At 40.2% G+C, this 24,939-nt stretch overlaps 1 protein-coding gene across 4 annotated transcripts in view; it reads right to left on the reverse strand.

Annotated features, from left to right (window-relative positions):
- Positions 1 to 24,939, reverse strand: part of PSMD1 (proteasome (prosome, macropain) 26S subunit, non-ATPase, 1) — a 128,044-nt gene that overhangs the window by 75,101 nt on the left and 28,004 nt on the right. For all 4 annotated transcript variants that reach the window (XM_011998082.1, XM_011998081.1, XM_011998080.1 and 1 more), the window contains 4 exons: positions 22,810 to 22,921; positions 22,069 to 22,265; positions 20,720 to 20,815; positions 18,630 to 18,694 (listed from right to left, as the gene is read on the reverse strand). In XM_011998082.1, the coding sequence (XP_011853472.1) occupies positions 18,630 to 18,694; positions 20,720 to 20,815; positions 22,069 to 22,265; positions 22,810 to 22,921 (470 nt within the window). The remainder of the gene's footprint in view (positions 1 to 18,629; positions 18,695 to 20,719; positions 20,816 to 22,068; positions 22,266 to 22,809; positions 22,922 to 24,939) is intronic.

The raw sequence follows: 24,939 nt of genomic DNA on the forward strand, positions 1-24,939 counted from the left end.
TTGACTATTTCTGAAAAGTACAACAAAGCCACAAACTCTTACCACCTTCATGCAAAACTGGTATTTCCATTTTATGAATACTTTAAAGAGATGTATAATTTGAAAGCAAATCTCAGCAGTTAAACACTCTTATGTAACAAAAGAACTCCAGTTAATAGTCTTATCTTAGAAGAAAAGGAACAGATTATAACTATTTGGAATAATTTTGAAAACAAACAAAAAAAAGGCTTTCTATTCCATGTTACTGCCAATTAACGAAGAGAAGAAAACAAAGATGTAGAAAAAAAATGAAAATGACAAAAAGTAAGGAAAGGTCACAGCACCCAGACAGAAACACAAAGATACTGGGGCAAAAACAGAGAATAGTATACAGAGAATATGTATCAAGTTGATATAGAATTGTGAATGCAATTGTTGTAAAGATGATCGTGAATTTAGTGGTAACCGGTTAACTAGGAGGATTTCTTCAAATTATAAGGATCAATGATGATGTAACATTTTTATATTCAAGGAATCACTTTGTGTGGTCTAAAAAACAGCTGCACAAAGAATCTGTTGTTCATCTTGCAAGATCCGTATCTAAAAGCTTATGAATGTATACACTGAGAAACATTTAATGCCATGTTATAACAGCCTAAGTCATAGCAACCTGCAAGGGACCACCAAGACTGTCTAATTTTAAGAAAAGTCCATATCAGATTATTAATTTGTTCATTATAGCAACTTAATTTCAACAGATATAAAACACTAATTCCTTTGACTTTCTTCATTTTCCTTTCCAGTGTCAAGTTAAAATAATTCAGATTCTACTCACTTCCAAATGAGTTTTCAGAAGTCAGTATCATGAACAGTACTGTATAAGTTGTTATAATAATAAAATCTGCCAATGAAAGTACTAACAATGGGCCCAACAATCACTGATTTATTAGACGTTCCACTAGAGAACATTTATTTAGATAAAAAATTAACGTACTACATTCATTTCAATTAAGCAAGAATAGTTATCAAATTAATTTTTTACTTTTATTATAAGCATTATGAACAAATAACAATCTACAAATATCAGAAGGAAGAAATAAAATACTCTAACACCCTGGACTAACCTATGAAAAAAGGAGATAATATACATGAGAATTTTACACAAAGACAATTTTATCTTAGTTGTTGAAGTACAAATATGTGTTTACTAACATGTTTTTAGCATTCATATCCAATAAGTATACTTAAAAAGAAGTTTTTAAAATTTGTGAAGAAATAAACTCTTAAAACATGGTATAAGACCAAATGTCCACAAATTCATTTTAAAAGGGAAATCTAAAGGGGGTAAAAAAAGATGGAGAGCATGCTAAGACAGTAAATGATGTCACTTCAGAAAACATGTACTATTCTTAGGAGATAGGACAGAACTTCTCAAATATTAAAGTTAATGAGGAAAATTGAGAATAGAGCTGTTCTATCAGAGCCTCTCAAAAAGATGGTGCTCCGACTGAAAGCATGGTGGAGAAAGCACTGGTCTATCATGAAGCCTGTTTAGAATCTCAGTATTTAGCTTTACGACAGTGGGAAATTTTGTTAAACATTTTGGAATTCAATTTCCTTATCTTTAAAAAAATGAGAACACTGGTTTCTTCTACTTTAAAAAATTCTCACTCTAGGGTAATGGCAGTAAACTAAAACTTAGAGAACATATAGAGGATTTTAACTCCAGCTCCTTAAACAAGTCAATTATATTTAATTTTCATTTACAAAATAAATTTTAGACAAAATTTTTCCAGTTTCCACTTCTTAAAGATTCATTTTCTGAAAAGAGAACTAAGAATGGTCCCTTAGAAATAGCAAGCACATAAATAACTTATTTGACTATCCTCAGCAAAACCTCAGCAGCTCATGGGAGACATCTGCTGCTGAAACAGGGAACTTAATGTGTGTTAGCTACAGGAAATAAAAGGGCAGACGTGAATTTTGTTAATTAGAGAGCAAAGCACCATTAGGTTAAAAATGGAAGAAAAACAGTTTTACATGCCCATCAACTTCCTATGTGGCAGAATATAAACACTAAGCCATTGATTTATATTGTTATAAAATATAAGGCCACTGACAATAGAAAAAATTAACAAATGACAAGAAACAAAACAACGTAAGAGTCAAACATGAGTAGGATGCTTTACAAGAGATAATAAGGGTACACCTGGAAGAATATACTTTCCATACTAAAATTATCTAGTTCTTTGATAAGAAACCAAATTTTGGAAGAAAAACAGAAAATGGCAAAGTACAAAAAGAAAGTAAATGATGAAGTATTCCAATATTTTAAAAGAGAAAAGAAGAGATAGGGTTCAAGAAGTTCAAAGTGTGGAGTCTGTGGCAGATCTTCTGACAAAATGCAGAATAGCTTAATACACATAGGTTTTGCCAGATCTCAGAAGGGGCCTCGAAGAACACTGGACACTTCTATGAAAAGTATCACATAAGAAACAATCAGGCGCAATAAGTTACATCACCTGTTTAGAGGCACCAGACTAGCAGACTTGGGTAAATATTATGTCATAAGGAATTTGTGAAAATTGTCTAGTGTCTTTATGAAAAAACTGGCAAAATGAGAGTTAGAGGATAACACAGTGAAGACTAGTATTTGTTTAACAATTGTATTCAAGAAAACTGGTGTAAGAAGAAATACCACGCTATATGGGTCTGTGTTTTGTTCTGTTTTATTCAACATTTCCATCCACGATAGGAAAAAAACATTTTATAGTTTGTAGTAAATGGACGACTTCCTATCTGGGATATTATGGAGAAGACCCTGTACCTAGTTCATAATGGATGTTCAAGAAATTATCTGTTGGATTTCCATACAATTTTTATAACAAAGATTCACTCCCAGGGAACCTGGGGTAGAAAATCTCTTCTAAAGTTGAAAAGGACATAAGAGGTATGACTCATCTAACATGCACTTTAGCAACTTACTGTGTAATTTCATGACAAATAAGCTATAACAGGCAGTATCCATATAATAGTGAGTCTTGAACAACATGAGCTTGAACTGTGCGGGCCCCCTAATATGTAATTTTTTTTTTTCACTAAAAATTACACTGAGTTTACCTACCTCTTCTGCCTCCCCTTCTACCTCCTCCACCTCTACCACCACTGAGACAGCTAGACCAACCTCTCCTCTTCCTCCTCCACCAACCCAATGTGAAGACAACGGGGTAAAGACCTTTCTGATGATCCACTTGCACTTAATAGTGAAGACAGGTGTTTTCTCTTCCTTATGATTTTCTTAATAACATTTTCTTTTCTCTAGGCTACCGTACTGTAAGAATATAGCATATAATACATATAACAAAAAAATTATATGTTAATTGACTATGTTATCCGTAAGGCTTCTAATCAATAGTAGGCTATGTGTAGTTAAGTTTTGGGGGAGTCAAAAGTTATACGTGAATTTTCGACAGTGTAAGGGTTGTGGGGTCAGTGATGCTAACTCCCGTATTGTTCAAGGGTCAATCGTACTTTTAACTTTATTCTTTAAGATAAAGGACAGGCATACCTCAAAGGTATTGTGGGTTTGGTTCTAGACTACCGCAATAAAGACAGTGTAGCAGTAAAGCGAGTCACACGAACTTTTTGGTTTCCCAGGGCATATAAAAGTTATGTTTACACTATACTAGAACCTATTAAGTGTGCAACAGCATTATATCCAAAAAAATGTATATACCTCAGTTAAAAAACATAGCCAGACTCAGTGGGTGGCTCATGCCTATAATCCTAGCATTTTGGGAGGTGGAAACAGGAGGATCTCCTAAGACCAGAGCTCAAGATGAGCCTGGGCAACAGAGTGAGACACTGTCTTCACAAAACAAACAAACCAAAATTAGCCAGGGATGGTGGTGAATGCCTGTAGTCTCTGCTGCTCTACAGTTTTGCCTCAACCCAAGCTCAATCAGCTCAAGTATGCCTCTGAGCAATGATCGCACCTCTGCACTCCAGCCTGGGCAGCAGAGCAAGACCCTCTGCATTTAAAAAACAAACAACCCAACAATCTTTATTGCTAAAAAGTACTACTGACCATCTGAGCTCTCAGTGCATATTCATCTTTATGCTGGTAGAATGTTTTCTCCTGATGTTGATGGCTGCTGACTGGTCAGGGTAGCGGTTGCTGAAAGCTGGGGTGGCTGTGGCAATTTCTTAAAACAAGACAATGAAGTCTGCCACATTAGCTTTTCCTTTCACAAAAGATTTCTCTGTAGCATAAGATGCTGTATGATGGTATTCTACCCACAACAGAATTTCTTTCAAAAGTGTAGTCAATTCTCTGGAACTCTGCTGCTACTCTATCAACTAACTACTAAATATTCCCAATTCTTTGTTGTGATTTCAACTATGTTTCTTTTCATTAATTTTTTTCTATAGCCTAATCTTGGAAGTGATTGTAGATCGGTCAGGGTGGTGGAAAAAGTTATAAAAATTATAGGGAAAGATGCAAACCTTTCTGGAAGGCCGGGAGGTTTTGCAAAAGCTTCAAAAGAGGATTTAGCTGAAGGCAGTTAAACTCTCTTAAGAGCAAGGGTTAGATAACAAGGAAATGTAAAGGAACTTACCTAGATAAATTTGTCTATTCCTGTCCCCAGAAACTAACCTTTGATCATTTGTGTGCAGGACTGCTCTCTACCTGGGGGGTCAACAATGTTAATTACCCACAAATTGTGTTTGCTCCAAGCCTTTCTCATTAAATCTGTGCTAAACAAATGCAAGTGTCTGGTTTATCAGAGTGGCTAACTCTCTTCAGCCCCTAGTGCCAGCAGCCCCCTAGCCTGCTTTTCACTGGATATCCGTGTCTGAGAACGTCTTTCATCCATCGTCCGGCCAGAGTCCGCGGGACAGACTCGGCAGGGGGTTCCCCCTGTGAGGAATGCTGCAACGGATGGCGGGGGAACCCTCGAAAATGAAGGCAAAGAGACTACGCAGTCAGTAAGTCAGTAAGTCGTTGGTGCCCACTGTGGATTTCCAAGTTTGAGGGGATTGTTCAGGCTAGGGTTTCATCATGGGACAACAGTTATCAGCTCAATGGCAACAGTATATAAAAGTATTGAAACAGCTGCTTAAAGCTAGCGGAGACTCAGTTTTGCAGGCTCAATTAAGGGACCTAATGCAAACTTCTGTTAGATGAGTTCTAAATTTCTTTTCAAAGAATTAATATGTCAGTATGTTCAATTCTTTGCCTTCTACTTTTAACTTTTAAACTTAACTTCCTCGTAAAGCAACCTTTTTTGATTACCTACTCCACCCTGACTCATTCCAATTACCTGCTCCACCCTGACTCATTCCAATGACCTGCTCTACCCTAACTCATTCCAATCACCTGGTTCACCGTTAACTCATTCCAATTACCTGCTACCTGCTCTGCCCTGACTCCCGCCAAAGCACTCACCCCATCATTCTCTTTAAATTAGCCAATGAGAATTAGTTTAGCCTGTGCGGTCTAACCCTGGCCAACAGGGGAACGACACAGCAGCAGGGGCCACGTGTGTCAGGGATAAGAACCCCTTCCCCTCCCTTGTCCAAGTGTGCGCTCACCATTGCTCCATCTGTAAGGGCGCACCTTTCTATAGAACTAACTTGCCTTGTTGAGAATTAAAAAGAAAATTTTATATTTGAGTGCTATTCCTTTTGCGGCACCGAAACTTTATATGTAACAATTAGGGGTCTTGCCCATGATTGCATTCCCCTCCGGGGATGGTCTCTGGTTCTCTCTCGTGAGGAGGCATGCCCTGCCCCCTTGTGGTGGCCTCAGGGGTGAGAAATCAAGACCCACCCAGTTCGAGGAATAACCCCAGCTCTCAGAAACGTGGAAAAAAATAAAAAATAAAAATCTGGCCAGCAACCTAGCTTAAAAGATTCTCACATACTGCAGCAACGACTCTGTGCACAGACCAAGGAAGGAGAAGCCGTGGGAGCCGCTGAAGTATTTCCTTGGTGGTCAGGACCAAGATAAGAAAGCTGCAAGGGGTGAGGGGGGTGAAGTACTCCTTGGTCAGGGTGGCTTAGAGGTTAAAAAGAGGCGAGACATCCCCATTTCTGGGGACTGAACCTCACACAAACCTCCAGTAGTAGAAAAGGCAAGAAATTTCCAGTGGGGAAACTGAGCCTCACTCCAAAAGGTGAGAAATTTCCAGAAAGGGAAATTGAACCTTGAATCTTACCCCAAAACCATCAAGATGGGAAATACCCCAAGCAAGACAGGGAGCAAGGGAGATAAAGATGGTAACAAAGATATCCCCCTGGATAGCCCCCTTATGCTAATAACACTGGAAGGATAATGAAAGGACTAAACATAGGAAAAAGCAACAAATGATAACAATATTGCTGTTTTATTTGGACTCAGGGACCCATCCTCAAACCCTCAATCTTCTGACCAAAGTTTGGTCGAATGAGGATGTAACGTGTCAGCTTCTAATCCGGTATGTTAATGATAAAGGTCCAGTGTCTCAAGAAGAACTAGGCTATGCCCTTTGTTGGGGGCAAAGACCTGCCCTCCTTTTTCCTTTAAAAACAAATAGGGAAGAACCCAATCTGGTATCTCAAAATGAAAGGTCAGAGGAACCAGCTCTCATGCCTAAAAATTCCAGCACATGGGATTCCCTAGACTATCTTCCCCCGTTCAGTGTCCCCAATCTTTCCCCTCAGACAGCCCCACTGCTGCCTCAGATCCCATTCCAAATTCCCTCTCTACTCAATGTTATCCTTCCTCCTTATAACCCTGACTCTTAGGAATTACCACCCCATCAGCCTGTTCCCTCCCAACCTAAATACCCCTCCCTAAAAGGACTCCAGTGTGAGGTAGAACAATGTAAAAAAGATATTCAGAATTTCCCATTTCCCTCCGTACCTAAGAGATCAGCCCCAATCTTCTTGCCTTTGAGAGTTACCACAAGGGGCGGGGTGGGGGGGGGGGCACTGGCTTTGTAAATGCTCCCCTAAACGGTTCGGAAGTCCAGAATTTTAAAAAGGAGCTTAAATTGCTACTAGATGACCCTTACGGAATGGCAGACCAAATTGACCCATTCTTAGGACCTCAGTTGTACACTTGGGTCGAGTTAATGGCCACCTTGGGCATCCTCTTTTCAGGAGAAGAAAGAGTAGCTCTACTCTCGCTGGTCCCTCCCCTAGAGGAAGGGGAAGGAGAGGGGAGAACAGCAGTGTAAGTGGCTGGCAGAGGCAGGGAAAAAAACAGCAAAGAGGAGAGAGGGAGGGAGAGAGACAGGAAGAGACAGAGACAAAGAGGGAGTCAGAGAGAGAGAGGGAAAGAAAGAGAGAGAGACAAAGAGGGAGTCAGAGAGAGAGAGAGAGAGAAAAAGAGAGACCGAAAGTCAAAGAGAGAGAGAGAGAGAAGTAGTAAAGAGAAAACAGCGTACCCTATTCCTTTAAAAGCCAGGATAAATTAAAAACCTATAATTGATAATTGAAGATCTTCTACATGATCCTGTAACCCTCCAATACCACCTTGTTGTCAGTGTAAACAAGGGCATAGCCTGAAAGCACTGAGGCCACTGACAACCCTAGCTTTCCTATCAAAAATCCTTAATCAAGTAACCCGTGGATGGCCTACATGCATTTAATCTGTAGCGGCAACTGCTTTGCTAGCAGAAGAAAGTAGAAAAATAGCTTTTAGAGGAAACCTCATTGTGAACACACCTAACCAGTTCAGAACTATCTTAAGTAGGAAAAAAAAAAAAAAGCAAAAACGTAGCTTACTAACTCAAAGATCTTAAAGTATGGGGCTATTCTGTTAGAAAAAGATGATTTAACATTAACCACATTAACCATCCCTTAAACCCAGCAAGTTTCCTAACAGGGAGTCTAAATCTTAATTAATTACCATACAAAAGTCTGACCAGACCTAGGAGGAACTCCCTTCAGTAACTGATAGGGAAACTCTTGTAAAAGCAGTTAGGAAAATTGCCTAATAATTGGTCTGCTCAAACCTGCAAGCTGTTTCCACTCAGCCAAGCCTTAAAATACTTACAGAACCTGGAAGGAACCCTCTATACCAATTCTAAGTTAATTTGGACTAAACAAGGTCTTATTAACAGAAAGGATAATTGAAATCCCAAACTTACAAAGTTTTCAACAAAAGTAAAGTTTGCTAAAGTTAACAGTGTAATATGTATTATCCTAACTTCTAATCTTATGGCCTTAGGCAGTCTAGTCCACAGAGGTAAAGGAAGTTTGCTTTGGAAAAGAATGGTTATTATCTTCAGGGAAAAAGAAAAAGGGGGGCGGAGAATTTATGTAAAAAGAATGTTATATGGTAAATTCTTGTCCTAAAATAAATTAACTGGTTGTTTAAAGAAAGGGATGCTTGCAACAAGTCAGAAAGTTGAGGCATGTCGAAGAATTGTCTGTGAAAGTTGTGAAAAAAGTTATAAAAGGGAATTTATGCAAGAAATGTTGTATAATTTAAAAGTAATAAGGTCTCCTGAATGTAAAACTATTGAAGAAACAGTTTACGTGCAAGGTGTATAAAGAAAGTAAAACATACCTTTGGTAAAAGGATTATAAGCAGGCATAAGAATGTGGATTTTTACCTACATTAAAAGGTTAAAAAAAGTAAACAAATATTTTGTTTTAAAGGTTTAAACAAGTTTTGAAATGTTAATTGTAAAGGAAATTTATTGGCTAATGTTAAAGAGGTATCATCCAGTTTTTCTCTGAACTGGATATTAAAATAAAAGCACAACAGGTTTTTCTTAAAGCACTAACGTGCTCTTTAACAAAAATTATAAAAGGTTAAAAAGAGTCTATAAAAATCTTACCTTATGGTCAGCCATTAAAAATTGAATAAGTATGTCTACAAAGTTTTATTAAAACTAAGTTTAACATTAATAACACACTAATATAAAGGTGAAATTTAGCTTTTCTGGTATAAAAATCATACAGGAAGCATTGTCAAATATAAAATGGTGTCTGACTTTCAGTGATCTAAAAACTAATAAAAATAGGTGCTAAAGGAAATCTCTCAGTAAGAAGGCACCAAGGACTATAAAGTCCACTGCTAATGTCCCCACATTTAAAACAAAAGATCAGCTTCTTAGAAATTACATACATGGTTTATCTTCCACTTTCCTTTCCCTCAAAACTAAAAGTCTTTTAGCACAGGTACCACCCCTAGAATTTCTGGTAAACAAGCACCAGCCTAAAGATCACGTTCTCATCAAAGGGTGGAAAGAAGAAAAACTTGAGCCAGCCTGGGAAGGACCCTACCTTGTGCTGCTAACCACCGAGACTGCTGTTTGTACAGCGAAAAAGGGATGGATTCATCACACCCGAGTCAAGAAAGCACCACCCCCTCCAGAGTCGTGGGCCATAGTCCCAGGGGAAAACCCTACCAAACTAAAGCTAAGAAAAATTTAACTCTCTTTCATCTATTCTATTATTCTTTCTTCTTTCCACGCTCTACTGCTGACCATCTAGTTATTAACATAACCAAGTCAATTTTGCCTCAAACTATTGCATTTAATGCTTGCCTTGTTATACGCTGTGGGGACTTGCCAAGTCAAAGACAGCTCTCTACTTCAGAAAAGTACCTCTGTCCCTCCTGACTCTCCACAGACTGGGCATTAGTAAATTGGGACCATTTAATCTGGGGAGATTTCGATAAAGACCCCAGTGTCAACCAGGAGTCTTGCCTCCCCTCCCACCCGAGATGTAGAGCTTTTATGCCGTAGTTGGTCCACCGTTCTGTGGACCACTAAAGAGCAAGGATGGAATGCCCCAACTGGTTTTTGTATTTTCCTAAAACCATACATTCATTTTACTAGAGGATCATAGAAGTTAAAGAGTTAAAACAAACTTCAGCAATTAAGACAGGATACCAAGAGGCAAATGCCTGGTTGGAATGGATCAAATATTCTGTCCACATATTAAACAAAAACAATTGTTATACTTGTTCACAAGGCAGGCCAGAGGCCTAGACGGTCCCCTTTCCACTAAAGTGGTCCCCCCGTTGACCAGGCATGGGTTGCATGGTAGCTCTTCTCCCGGATTCTACAGCCTGGAGTAATAAGTCATGCCAAGCTCTCTCTCTGCTATATCCCGAAGTCCGGCAGGCTGCGAGTCAGCCCCTGAGGGCCATCCAGCTTCCGTCTCCCAACACTAAGTTCACTTCATGTCTCTCACGACAGGGAGGAAACTTAGTGTTCCTTGGAGACCTGAAGGGATGCAGTGAGCTTAAGAATTTTCAAGAGCTTATCAATCAGTCAGCCCTTGTACATCCCCGAGCAGATGTGTGGTGGTATTGCGGTGGACCTTTACTGGACACTCTGTCAAATAACTGGAGTGGCACTTGTGCTTTAGTCCAGTTGGCTATCCCTTTCACCCTGGCATTTCATCAACCAGAGGAAGGAAAAATAAGACATCGTAAAGCGAGAGAAGCCCCTTATGGGTCTTTCGACTCTCACGTCTATTTAGACACAATTAGAGTACCACAGGGAATACAAGATCAATTTAAAACCCCAAATCAAATAGCTGCAGGATTTGAGTCAATATTTTGGTGGGTGACAATTAAAAAAATGTAGATTGGATAAACTACATCTATTACAACCAAAAGCGATTTATTAACTACACTAGAGATGCTGTTAAAGGAATAGCTGAACAATTAGGGGCTACTAGTCAGAAGGCTTGGGAAAATAAGATAGCCTTAGACATGATATTAGCAGAAAGAGGAGGAGTTTGCATCATGATTAAAACTCAATGTTGCACCTTCATCCCAAACACCTCCCCAATGGAAGTATAACAAAGGCATTGCAAGGTCTGACTGCTCTATCCAATGAGTTAGCCAGCAACTCAGGGGTAAATGACCCCTTTACAGGATGGCTAGAAAAGTAGTTCGGTAAATGGAAAGGAATAATAGCCTCAATTCTTATTTCCCTCACAGTCGTAACAGGTACTTATTCTTGTTGGGTGCTGTGTCATACCATGCATCTGTAAGTTGATGCAGAGGCTCATAAAAACAGCACTTACTAAAACTTCCCTTAACTATCCTCCACCTTATCCAGAGAAGCTTCTTCTTTTGGAAAATCAAGCAAAACAACTAGGCCAAGTTTTGTTAAAAAAGTTTGAAAGAAAGCTGTAAGGAAATACAAGGGGAGGGATTTTTAGATATAAGTTCTAAATTTGTTTTCAAAGAATTAATAAGTCAGTATGCTTCTTACTGACAGTTCTGGTAAAAATGGAAAAGTGGCAATTTGGTAGAAACCACACAACTCCTTTACTCATTCTGGATTTACTAGCACTTAGAGCGCTAAGGCTGGAGCCTTAATACTGGCCCTGGAAACTTTTTCTGTTCAGCCCATCAATATTGTTAGCGACTCTGCTTACTCTGTTTATTTATCGCAGAACTTTGAAACAGCTCTCAAGTCCACTCTCGAGCCCACCCTGTGTGCACTTTTTCTTAGACTTAGCAATTGCTGGATCAACATACACATCCTATTTTTATCACACATATTCGAGCCCACAGCTCACTGCCTGGTCCATTGGCTTATGTCAATGAACAAGCAGATCTGCAAGTTATGACGCCACTGCTTGACCAAGCCACCCAATTTCATCAATTTTTCCACCAAAATTGGAGAAATTTAACGAAACAATTTAAACTCACCCAAAGACTAAAGAAATTATCCTGCAATGCCCAGATGGCCAGCTCACAGGCGCCTCCCCTCCTTCAACAGGTGTCAACCCTAGAGGACTAGAACCTATCAGTTATGGCAAACAGATGTTACTCACGTCCCTAAATTTATAAAACTAGGATATGTACATGTATCCATTGACGCCAATTCTCACTTAATTAGTGCACATACTTTTGTGGAGAGTCCACCCAACATGTTATTAAACATCTTCTCTTAACTTTTGAGTTTATGGGGCGGCCCAAAAAATTAAAACTGAGAGTGGACCAGCTTATGCCAGCTCACAATTTCAAAAATTTTGTCACACGTGGAACATCTAACATTCCACAGGCATCTCATATAACCCCCAAGGACAGGCCATAGTAAAACATATCCATTCCACTCTTAAAAATATGCTCAAAAAAACAAAAAAGGGGGAGTATCAGTAAGAACCTGGCAACACTACTGGCACAAGCCTTATCTACCCTTAATTTTTAAAATCTAGATGATAAATTTCAATCAGCCATAGAAAAGCACTTTGCTAAAACCTCTCAAGACATAAAACCTGCAGTTTAATGGAAAAAAGTAAATAGTAATGTATGGTATAGTCCAAATGATTTGCTAACATGGGGAAGAGGATATGCTTGTGTTCATACCCCCTCAGGTCTTCTCTGGATTCCAGCATGACACATCAAATCATACCATGGCGTGGCTAGGACTCAACCTGGTGCCAGAAATGAAGGACTTGTCCCTGCAGGACCCGCAGCCCTGGACGACGCGGCTCCCTAGGATAACACGAGCCCCGGACATTACCTGGGGGATGCTGAAGAAGACAACTCAGAAGGGTGAGCGAATCCTGCTCCAGACACAGACACCATTCACTCCAGATAAATGGTTCCTTGCTATGCTTTCTGTTGTACATTGCAACTCTCGTAGGGTATTAACCCTTCTTATTTTCTCACTCTGCCTGCAACTTGCACCTGCTACTCTCTATTGGGCTCATCTCTTAGATCTGCTTTTCTTTTGCCCTGTTACTTGGGCAGACACCCCCTTCTCAGCCTCTAACAACGTAACTGCTTGGCTAGGAGGGACTGACTAACCCCCACTGGGGTCCCTCATTAATGGCACACATTGGATTAAGGTGCCAGGTAACACTATATATCACTACACTATCCTCCCACTGTGCATTAGTTATAAAAGTTCTAACCCTTACTGTGTACCGCCCAAACTCAAGTATGGCTACATCGTGGCAAAGGAAATGCCTTAACATTCTTGGTTGCAGACAGACTCAAACCGGGCAATACAACCAACACCACTTTCCCCAACATTCCTTCCTGTGCTAAAGAACGTAGCCGGGAAAGTAATGGATTCCACTTTGGCTGGGAGGTCTGTCATGGAGGACAAGCCCGTAGACCCCCACTTAGGCTATTATAACATCTTAGACTGGAGACCTCACTGCCACTTGCAGAGCAACCATACTAACGTCTGCATCCATCGTGGCATGAATCACAGTTTTGTAGCCACGTCCTGTTCCCCTATAATTTGGGCCGATGGAGGGATAGGATATCCCAGACCTCAAGTAGAGTCCATGCCACCCCAAGACATTTTATGGTGCCTGGGACATCTTAGCATCTCCCTTAACACCTGGTATGGGACATATCATAATTCCAGTAACAACTATACTGTGACTTTTATTCATAATTACACAGATCAGTGCCTGATTTGCACTACCCATCCATATGTTTTCCTTATCAGAACCAATATTTCCATTATACCCCAAAACTCCACGTTTGTGACCTGAGTGCAGGGACAGGTTTGGTTCGCCTCATGCATCACTAATTACAACATATCTAATTTAAATACTACTAGTGTCATGGTATTAAGGAGACAATCTGAAGCTTTCCTACCAATTTTACACGTGATTGGCAAGGTTCCTCTGCTCTTGCCACCTGAGAACGTGCCCCGTACCAGGTCAGACTCAAAAGATTTACAGGCACACTTATAACCTGTGTAGTCTCAGTCATAGTCATCTTAGCAACTGCTAGTATTGCTATGGACTCTATTACTGAATCAATACAAACAGTTACCTTTGTAGTTAACTTGGCCAAAAATGTGTCTAATGAACTTCTCTTACAGCAGGGTATAGATCAAAAGATTCTTGCAAGCCTGCAAGCCCCTGAGGCTGCCTTAGAATATGTAGGGGAGTGGCAAGATGCACTGGCATTCCAATAGTACTTAAACTGTGACTGGGAGCATAAGCATACCTGTGTCACCTCTCTATCTTGGAATCAATCAATACATAGTTGGAATGAGATGAAACAACACCTCTGGGGAACCTTACATGATAATTTAACAGCAGACGTAAGGCAACTTAAAACTAAAATTCTAGAATCCCTAAACACCGTAGATCTACAAACCCAACAAACAGCCATATGGAAGGATGTGCGATAACATCTCTTCTGGATAGACCCCCACTCCTGGGGGGGTCACTCCTTGATTGAAAAATAATGTTACTGATTATACTCATGTTTGTCTTATGTTATTTACTAATTCTAGGATGTGAAGCCAGAAAACGAGTTATAACCGCTATGCCTAACAAACCTGTTGCTGCACACATCTGTACTCCTCAATCAACAAAACCTGATGCAAAACAGAAAAGGGGGAGATGTAGGAGATCAGTCAGGGTGGTGGGAAAAGTTATAACAATTATAGGGAAAGATGCAAACTTTCTTGGAAGGCCAGGAGGTTTTTAAAAAGCTTCCAGAGGATTTAGCTGAAGGCAGTTAAATTCTCTTAAGAGCAAGGGTTAGATAACAAGGGAAAGTAAAGGAACTTATCTAGATAAATTTGTTTACTCTTGTCTCCAGAACTAACCTTTGATCATTTGTGTGCAGGACAGCACTCTACTTGGGGGGTCGACAATGTTAATTACCCACAAATTGTGTTTGCTCCAAGCCTTCCTCATTAAATCTGTACTAAATAAATACGAGCATCTCCAGCTTATCAGGGCAGCTAACTCTCTTCGGCCCTAGTGCCAGCAGCCTCCTAGCCTGCTCTTTCACTAGATATCCATGTCTGAGAACTTCTTTTACCTATTGCTTGGCCAGGGTCTGCAGGTCAGACCTGGCAAGTGATTACTTCTTTTATACTTTTTCGTATACCTAACATGTCAACAATGTTGACAGCATCTTCAGGAGTAGGTTCTATCTCAAGAAACTACTTTCTTTGCTCATCCCTAAGAAGCAACTCCTCAGCCATTGATGTTCTATCATGAGACTGCAATTCAGTCACATCTTCAGATTCCATCTCTAATTCTAGTTCTCTTGTTATTTTCACCAATTCTGCAATTCCTTCTTCCACTAAAGCCTTGAACCCCTCAAAGTTATCCATGAGGGATGGAATAAACTTCTTCTAGACTCCTGCTAATGTTGATATTTTGACTTCCTCCTGTGAATCATGAATGTTCTTATGGCATCTGAAATGGTGACTCCTTTCCAGAAGGCATTCAATTTACTTTGCCTGGAGCCATCAGAGGAATCACTTTCTATGGAAGCTAGTCTTTTTTATTTATTTTATATAGTTTTGAGATGCAGTCTTGCTCTGTCGCCCAGGATGCAGCGCAATGGTGTGATCTCAGCTCCCTGCAACCCCCGCCTCCCAGGTTCAAGGGATTTTCCTGCCTCAGCCTCCCGAGTAGCTGGGATTACAGGCACCTGCCACCATGTCCAGCTAAGTTTTGTATTTTTAGTAGACACAAGGTTTCACCAGAGACAGGGTTTCACAATGTTGGCCAGGCTGGTCTTGAACTCCTGACCTTGGGTGATCTGCTGCACTGGCTTCCCAAAGTGTTGGGATTACAGGCATGAGCCACCATGCCCAGCCTATGGCAGCTATAGTCTTAAGAAATGACTTAAATAATACAACTTGAAAGTAAAAAGTACTCCTCGATCCATGGACTGCAGAATGGATGTTGTGTTAGCAGGCATAAAAATAACATTAATCTCCTTGTACAACTCCAACAGAACCCACGGGGGACCAAGTACACTGTCTATGAGCAGTAATATTTTGAAAAGAATCTTTTTTCTGGGCAGTAGGTCTCAACAGTAGGCTTCAAATATTTAGCATGCCATGTATACAGATGTGCTGTGTGATGGTTCATACTGAGTGTCAACTTGACTGGATTGAAGGATGAAAAGTATTGATCCTGGGTGTGCCTGTGAGGGTGTTGCCAAAGGTGATTAACATTTGAGTCAGTGGGCTAGGGAAGGCAGATCCACCCTTAATCTGAGTGGGCATAATCTAACCAGCTCTCAGGGAATATAAAGCAGGCAGAAAAATGTGAAAAGGGGAGACTGGACCAGTCTCTCAGCCTACATCCTTCTCCTGTGCTGGACGCTTCCTGCCTTCAAACTTTGGACTCCAAGTTCTTCAGTTTTGAGACTCAAAGTGGCTCTCCTTGCTCCTTAAGCTTGCAGACAGCCTATTGTGGGACCTTGTGATTGTGTAAGTTAATACTTAATAAACTCATACATATATATGATATATATACAGGATATATATATATATATATCCTATTAATTCTGTCCCTCTAGGGAACCCTAATACATGCTGTCATCCAGGCTTTGTTGTTTCATTTACAGAGCAGAGAATAGCTTTAGCATAATTCTTAAGGGCCCCAGCATTTTCAGAATGATACACGAGCATTGGCTTCAACTTAAAGTTGCATTAGCTTCCGACAAGAACAGCCTGTCCTCTGAAGCTGTGAAACTAGGAATTGACTTCTCCTCTCTAGCTGTGAAAATCCTAGATGGCATCTTCTTCAAATAGAAGGCTATTCTGTCTACATGGAAAATCTGTTTTTAGTGTAGCCACCTTCATCAATGATCTTAGCTAGATCTTCCCGGTAACTTGCTGTAGCTTCTGCATCAGCACTTGCTGCCTCTCCTTGCACCTCCATGTTATGGAGACGGCTTCTTTCCTCAAACTTCATGAACCAAGCTCTCTGCTAGCTTCAAACTTTTCTTCTGCAGCTTCCTCACCTCTCTCAGCCTTTCCAGAACTGAAGAGTTAAGGTCTTGCTCTGGATTAGGCTTTGGCTTCAGGGAAGGTTTTGGCTGCTTTGATCTTCTCTCCAGAGCACAACTTTTTCCTTATCAACAATAAGGCTGTTGTGCTTTCTTATCATTTATGTGTCCACTGATGTAGCACTGTTAATTTTCTCCAAGAACTTTTTCTTTGCGTTCACAACTTGGCTGTCTGTGATGCAAGAGGCCTACCTTTGGCCTGTATCGGCTTTTGACATGCCTTCCTCACTAAGCTTTAGCACTTCTAGTTTTTGATTTAAAGTGAGAAATGTGGGACTCTCTCTTTCACTTAAGCACTCAGAGGCCATTGTAGGGTTATTAATTGGCCTAATTTCAATACTGTTGTGTCTCAGGGAATAGGGAGTCCCAAGGAGAGGGACAGAGATGGAGGAATGATCGGTGTGTGGAGCAGTCAGAACACACATTTATTGACTGAGTTTGCTGTTTTATATGGGTGTGGTTCGTGGTGTCCCAAAACAACTGCAATGGTAATATCAAAAATCACTGATGACAGATTACCATAACAGATACAATAATAACGAAAAAGTCTGAAATATTGTGAGGATTACCAAAATGTGACACAGAGAAATGAAATGAGCACACACTGTTAGAAAAATGGTTTTGATAGACTTGCTTGATGCAGGGTTCTCGCAAACCTTCAATTTTTAAACAAATGCAGTATCTGCAAAGCTTAATAAAGCAAAGTGTGGTAAAACAAGGTATGGCTGTATCTTAGCTAAGAGAAACACTGATGTCTGAGATTGAATCTAAGTAGACAGAACTACTGGAAGAACTACTATTACATCTATTAATACTACCACCAACTCCACAACTACAACTCCTACAATTACCATTATTAATACAAACTTAGTGCTTATTAGTGCCAGATACCTCTCTAAGGGCATCGCACATATATTAATTCACTTGTCAAAAACATCTTCTCAGATGGGTATTATGATTATACTCATTTTAAAGATGAGGAAACTGAGGCGCAAAGAGGTTGAGCAACTTGCTGAAAATCATTCAGCTAGTAAGAAGATGAGTCAGGAGTCAACCCGATGGGTTTAGAATGTGACTCCTTTTTTTTTTTTTTGGGAGGGAGTCTCACTCTGTCACCCAGGCTGGAGTGTAGTGGCGCGATCTCGGCTCACTGCAACTTCCGCCTCCCGGGTTTAAGTGATTCTCCTGCCTCAGGCTCCCAAGTAGCTGAGATTACAGGCGTGTGCCACCATGCCTGGCTAATTTTTTGTATTTTTAGTAGAGACAGTGTTTCACTGTGTTAGTCAGGATGATCTCGAACTCCTGACCTAGTGATCCGCCTGCCTCAGCCTCCCAAAGTGCGGGATTATAGGCTTGAGCCACCATGCCCGGCCAAGAATGTGACTTCTTAAACACAACTATATCATACTGCCAAGAATAGCTCCATGACTACAAGTAAAAAATAATGCTTAAAAATTTTCACTCTGGCATTTAAACAAAACCTATTACCTTTCACTTTCATTAAAGACCTTCAAAAACTTTACAAACCTATGTAAGAGATAATACCCATTTGAACTACCAATATACACAAAGAGGAATACTGGATGTGTTATTTGGATTTAAAAAGTTAAACGAATAAGCAGAATGCTACCAAAAAATGAACAGAAATAATTAAATCATTTTACTACTTCTCAAAGAGGTTCTCAGAATCCCATGATGTACTTTGTTCTTTTTCAGATGAACAGTACTAATCTTGCTATTAAATGGTCCTCACTCTGAACCCAGATATACTCCTCAGGTATTTAGCTTTTGTTTAGTGACTAACTACTGTTTGGTAGTTTCCGTAGTGACGACAACATTTCCAAAAAAACCCGAAATATAAATAGAATAAGAAGTTAGAAGTTATTACCTGAATAGAATGAACCCAAGTGATTCTACTGCTGCCCTCCTGACATCATCATTAACATCACTTACCTAGGGGGAAAAGTTTAAGATTATATTATACCATGTAGTATATCACTAGACCAAACTGGTATGAGAGGTCAGCAACATTCAATAGTGAGTGTATACCTCACTATTGATAGGTATACCAAAACATTATGTTGCACACCTCTAAACATATACAATAAATGAATATATTCAAAAAATAGACACATGTATTTTTATTTTTATAGAGACAGGGTCTCCCTATGTTTCCCAGTCTGGTCTCAAACTTCTGGGGCTCAGGAGATCCTCCCACCTTGGCCTCACAAAGTGCTGGGATTACAGGCATAAGTCACTGCACCTGGCCACATGTAGTTTTGAAGAATAAATTTCTGTACCCAATTTAGAAAAAGTTATTGAAAAATTTCAATTCAGGGGCTTAGAAGTCTTCACAGCTTGGTAAAGTTTAAGATTCAGGGTTACTTCTCTCTCTCTCTCTTTTTTTTTTTCTCCTTTGAGACAGAGTCTTACTCTTATTTAAATTCACTCTGTCGCCCAGGCTGCAGCGTAGTGGTGCAATCTTGGCTCAATGCAACCTCTGCCTCCTGGGTTCAAGCGATTCTCCTGCTGCAGGCTCCCAAATAGCTGGAACTATAGGCGTGTGCCACCATGCCCAGCTAATTTTTGTATTTTTTGTGGAGATGGTGTTTCATCATGTTGGACAGGCTGGTCTTAAACTCCTGACCTCAGGTGATCCACCCACCACTGCCTCCCAAGTGCTGGGATTACAGGCGTACGCCACCATGCCTGGCCCCAGGGCTACTTCTTAAGACTATTTCAATTGGCCAGACACAGTGGCTCATACCTGTAATCCCAGCACTTTTGAGAGGCCAAAACAGGAGGATTGCTTGAGTCCAGGAGTTCGAGATCTGCCTAGGCAACATAGCGAGACCCTGTCTCCACAAAAAGTTAAAAAATCAGGCAGGCACGGTAGTGTGTGCCTGTAGTTCTAGCTACATGGGAAGCAGAGGTAGGAGGAGGATCGCTTGAGCCCAGTAGTTTGAGGCTGCAATGAGTTGTGATTGTGCTACTGCACTCCAGCCTGGGTGACAGTGAAACCCTGTATCAAAGTCTCTAAAAAGAAAAAAGAAAAAAAAAAAAAAAGACAATTTCAGCTGCATTATAGCTTTTGCAAAATACGAACATTTAGAACATACTGTACTGCTAAAAAAATTATTCATTAATTACTAATACATATTGTGGAAAATATTATCTCTGGGAAAAAGGAGTTAACAATAGTTTTAAGTCTTTCTGCATAGAAAGATACCCTTAGTTTACCTTTTCCCAGCACCATGATGACAAAAACCTATTAAGACATGTGGAATGTCCACTGTGTGACCAGGCAGTATTACTTATTGCTGATAACTATATTTGGATTAGGAGAACTATGAGTGGAAAAAGCATTTTGGAAAACATGGGCATTGGCCTTCCTGTGCAATGCATCTCCTGTAATAGATCACGTTCCTTAGGGGTCCCGGGGTGTGTGTGGGGGGGTTGTTTGTTTTTAGAGATACGGTCTTGCCCTGTCGTACAGGCTAGAGTGCGGTGGTATAATTATAGCTCATGGTCCACTTCACTTTCCAGAGCAGCTGGGATTACAGGCATGAGCCACTGCACCCACTAGGGGTATGTGGAAGCTAACTTCACTGGCCGTAAAAAGAAATAAATGGTTCCTGTTCTTCACTGGATTTCCCTATCCTAGAGCGGCCACACACACTTACAAGGTCTCGTCCCTTACAAATGAGGGTGCTCCTTGCAGTAGGATTTTAGAAGTTGTACCTGAATGGCTTTAAGGACTTCCATTTATATAGGACTGTTATCCCGTCCCATATCCTTCTGAAAAGCTAAGTGAACCTAGTGCTAGGTTATGGCCTGTTGGGTCCAGTAAATGACAATCACAACCTAAGACCACTGGTGGTGGTCATGTGCTGGGGATGCTGGAGTCACCTAGACACTTATTGTCTATCTGCAAGCTTTTCCATCCACCCTACTCCCAAGAAAGGTCAGAGTACTTACAGCAACATGTAGCAGGCGTCGAATTGCTTTGTTGTTACCAGAGCCACAATAAGCCATGGCTACAGTATACATTCCAGACCTTCGAAGAATTGGGTCCTAAGAAAAATAATTTAACATTAATCATCAACTTATTTCAAACAGTAACTGCTACAGTCTAACAGGCATAGAGGCATCCACCAAGTAAGCTGGTCTCAGGTAGGAAATGATGAGCTCAACAACTCTTGTGGTTGGTAGTTTTTGAAATAAATGGGGCAATAAAACACATAAATACAGAAGGAGGTAGCTGCTCTTAATTCCCACTACGCTATGCAATATGCCTGCCCTGCTTCATACTTTTTAGGAAGTATAAAGTCAAGTCAACGGCAACAGCCACTCCTATGGCAGTCCACTTCCTTTTATCAATCAAGCAAGGAAGTTGGCTTCTAATTCTACATTTTTACCTTATTTAAATTCCTGGGTACTGAGTGCTGAGTGGAAGAAAGATGGACCCTGATAACTGAACAAATTAATTAATAATTTTATCAATAAACTATAACAGTTCTTTTTATCAGATTATAGAGAACAGTTATTACCTGCCACTAACTACCTACCATATACAACACCATTATAAAAACAAAACAAAAGGCAATGGAAAAAAAACCTCATCCAAATAAACAAATATAGAGATTGGCACTGTTTTCTGATAAAAGAATAATGAAGTAAACTTTGTATCTTATTAAATGACTACCAAATCATTCCAAAAATATTTTCTTTTTTTTTTTTGAGATGGAGTCTCGCTCTGTCACTGAGGCTGGAGTGCAGTGGTTCGATCCCTGCTCACTGTAACCTCTGTCTCCCAGGCTCAAGTGATTCTCGTGCCTCAGCCTCCCAAGTAGCTGGGATTACAGGTGCCCACCACCATGCCCAGCTAATTTTTTTTTCTATGTTTAGTAGAGACAGGGTTTCACCATGTTGGCCAGGCTGGTTTTGAACTCCTGACCTCAAGTGATCCACCTGCCTCGGCCTCCCAAAATGCTAGGATTACAGGTGAGAGCCACCGCACCTGGCCCAAAAATATTATTTCTAAAAGAAATCAACTCGTGAATTCCTAAAGAACTATGCTGAATCTGCTTATGAGTATCACCGATCTGAAGCTATAGTAAAATTTAAAATCCTCAAATTACTCCCATGTACTTTTCTAATCAGTGCTTTTATTTCTTAAATTCTATTAGGCTTTATACACATTGCAAGAAGTTTTATGAATAAATGTACCTACATGTTCTGATGGGAACAGAGTTAATTTCCAGTGAAGTTAAGTGTTTTTTACATGCTGGAGATAAATGGACAGTGAGGGATGTATGTGATCTCACCTTGTCACGACAGAGAGATTCAATGAGAGCATCAGCCTCTTCCATCCTCCCGTACATTACTAATGCAATGCCAACTGCAAGACCACGCAGAATCTTCTCATGTTGAGTTTCTTGTGCATAACCGACCATGTCCTCAATAGCCTGGGCATTTTTAGAGCCCAACATAACCAAACCTAGGGCCAGGCCAGCTGCTTCCCCTAGCAAGTAACGAGTCAAATGTTAACAAAGAGTTATGTTTTTAAAGTCAATGAAACATCCAACTGAAAGTAGCACGTTTTTTGCATAAACTATCAAAAAACCACTAGCTTCTGACAGCATTTTTTAAAACCATCTGGTAAAAAGGATACTTTATGTGGAAGCACAGTCATACATTTATGGTTGTTTTCCTTTTAAACTTTGACAGAATATACCATCAAATCCTATGGTGATTTCCAAGGAGACATTTAGATAACATTTTTTCTACATTATCACCAAGCAGTATGGAGTAAGTAGATCACTCTAATAAATTCCTATTTGCAAAAGTCAGTTATGCAAGTGGACACACAGGATATACCATTTTAGAAAGCCTATATATCATAAAACTTGTTTTAAAAGATAACTTTGACAAATGGAGCAAAATTCACTTCAAGTATAGAAATCCATCGTAATTTTAAGAGGCTACAAAATATAGGTAGAAACTAATGTAATTATATTTACATTAATTAATACTTAAGTTTGTTAGCTTTAGAAAGAAATGCTTACCTGTCACTGCATCATCCTGATAAAGGTTTGTTTTTAGCAAATCATAAACATCTTGACGTGCAGTTCCCATGGCTGCCAAACCAAGGCCCAGACTGCCACCATGTCTAACGATCTAAGGAAAAAACACAGATTCCACTGATTTGGTACACTATACTTAACATACAAGCTCTTATTCTAATTTCAAAATATAGTTTCACATTAAATATGCAGAGGTGGGCTCAGTAAGAATGATCAAAGGATTTGATAATCAAAAGGTCAGTGACAAACTCAGCAATTTCAGTTTTTTGTTTGAGACGTAGTTTCGCTCTTGTCACCCAGGCTAGAGTGCAATGGTGCAATCTGGGCTCACTGCAACCTCCGCCTCCTGGGTTCAAGTGATTCTCCTGCCTTAGCCTCTCGAGTGGCTGGGATTACAGGTGGCTGCCACCACGCCCGCCTAATTTTTGTATTTTTAGTAGAGACAGGGTTTCACCATGTTGGCCAGGCTGGTCTGGAACTTCTAACCTCAGGTGATCCGCCTGACTTGGCCTCCCAAAGTTCTGGGATTATAGGTGTGAGCCACCGTGTCCAGCTCAGCAATTTCAGTTTTAATAGAATGATATTTGCTGATGCCAAAAAATAATGAGCTGAGGCTGGATTGGTGGCTCATGCTTGTAATCCCAGCACTTTAGGAGGCTGAGGTAGGAAGATCACTTGAGCCCAGAAGTTTGAGACCAGCCTGGGCAACATACGGAGATTCAGTCTGTCCAAAAAAATAAACACAAATTAGCTGAGCATGGTGGTGCATGCCTGTGATCCCAGCTACTCAGGAGGCTGAGGTGGAAGAATGGCTTGAGCCCAGGAAGTTGAAGCTGCAGTGAGCCATGATCATGCCACTGCACTCCAGCCTGGGCAACACAGCAAGAAACTGTCTCAAAAAATAATGATAATAAATTAAAAATAGTGAGTTGCAAAATGAACGTGAGAAAACACAGTGGGCAGAGAGAGACCAACTCTCTTTCAGTAGGTTTACATGAGAAGGGGAGGAAAAAGACTGAACAACTAAGAGGGAGATGTCAAGAAAATAATTTTGTTTAGGATAGATGAGACCTGAGTATGTTCATGGGTTGAGGGAAAGGAGGCAGTACAGAGTGAGAGGCTAAAGACAGAGGAGAAAAAGGTATCTAATGGAACATGGTTGTGAAGAAAGTGGTTGAAAATGAGGTCAGAGTACATCCAAAATATATACATTTGAAAGAAGAAACTTTAGTGGTCATCTGTCATTTTTGAATGCACGGCATCCTTCTATTGGTGACAGCATCCCAACATTCCCTTGGTAATACTCCTCCCCACTGGTTAGAGTCTTGGTGGGACTGTCATTTAAGAAGCTCCCACCTTCTCCTAGCCAAAGTGTGACCCAACCCAGAGCAATACAATGCTCCTTCTTTGGAATTTTTGTCTTTCTTAAGTGGAATAACCCAATGGCCAGAAATGTTTCAAGTTCATTCATCCTGAAGGTAGGGTCCTGAAAAGGCTATTTCATTAGTTCCTGTTATCTAGCATCTGTGGTGTTGTTGTGGCTCCTTAACCTTTGTGAGAACTAGTTTATCAGCCTTTCTGTTAATTATATAAGGTATTTCCAATAAACTTCCTATTCGAGTTAGTTAGAAATGGTTTTTAATGCTGTCTATTGGTGTTTCTTTTTTGTAACCATAAACCCTATCCCATAAGAAAGTTTTTTACCTGAGACCAGAGGAAATAAGGTAAAAATGTGTGTACTTGCACACATGATTTGTGGCTAAGGGGCTTATTAATTGAGACAGATCATCCTATTGGCTTCAATCTTTTCACTAATGCATGAGGGCAAGGTTTTCTGGATCACTTAACTACTCTCCTGATGGCCCTCACTACAATATAGAAGTCAGTCTAAAATTGTATTTTAAGGTTCCTTAAAATAAGAACAGGGCTACTTAGTAAGCTTTTCCAAAAGATTTACATTTTAAACAATTATCAAAGATCAAAACAAGCAAGGATTCTAACTTCTGAGAGACTGCAATTTCTTTTTTTTTTGTTGTTGAGATGGAGTCTCGCTCTGTCGCCCAGGCTGGAGTGCAGTGGCGCGATCTTGGCTCACTGCAAGCTCCGCCTCCC

This window comes from Mandrillus leucophaeus, unplaced genomic scaffold (assembly GCF_000951045.1).
Source record: "Mandrillus leucophaeus isolate KB7577 unplaced genomic scaffold, Mleu.le_1.0 Scaffold555, whole genome shotgun sequence".
In the NCBI taxonomy this organism is placed as follows: domain Eukaryota; kingdom Metazoa; phylum Chordata; class Mammalia; order Primates; family Cercopithecidae; genus Mandrillus; species Mandrillus leucophaeus.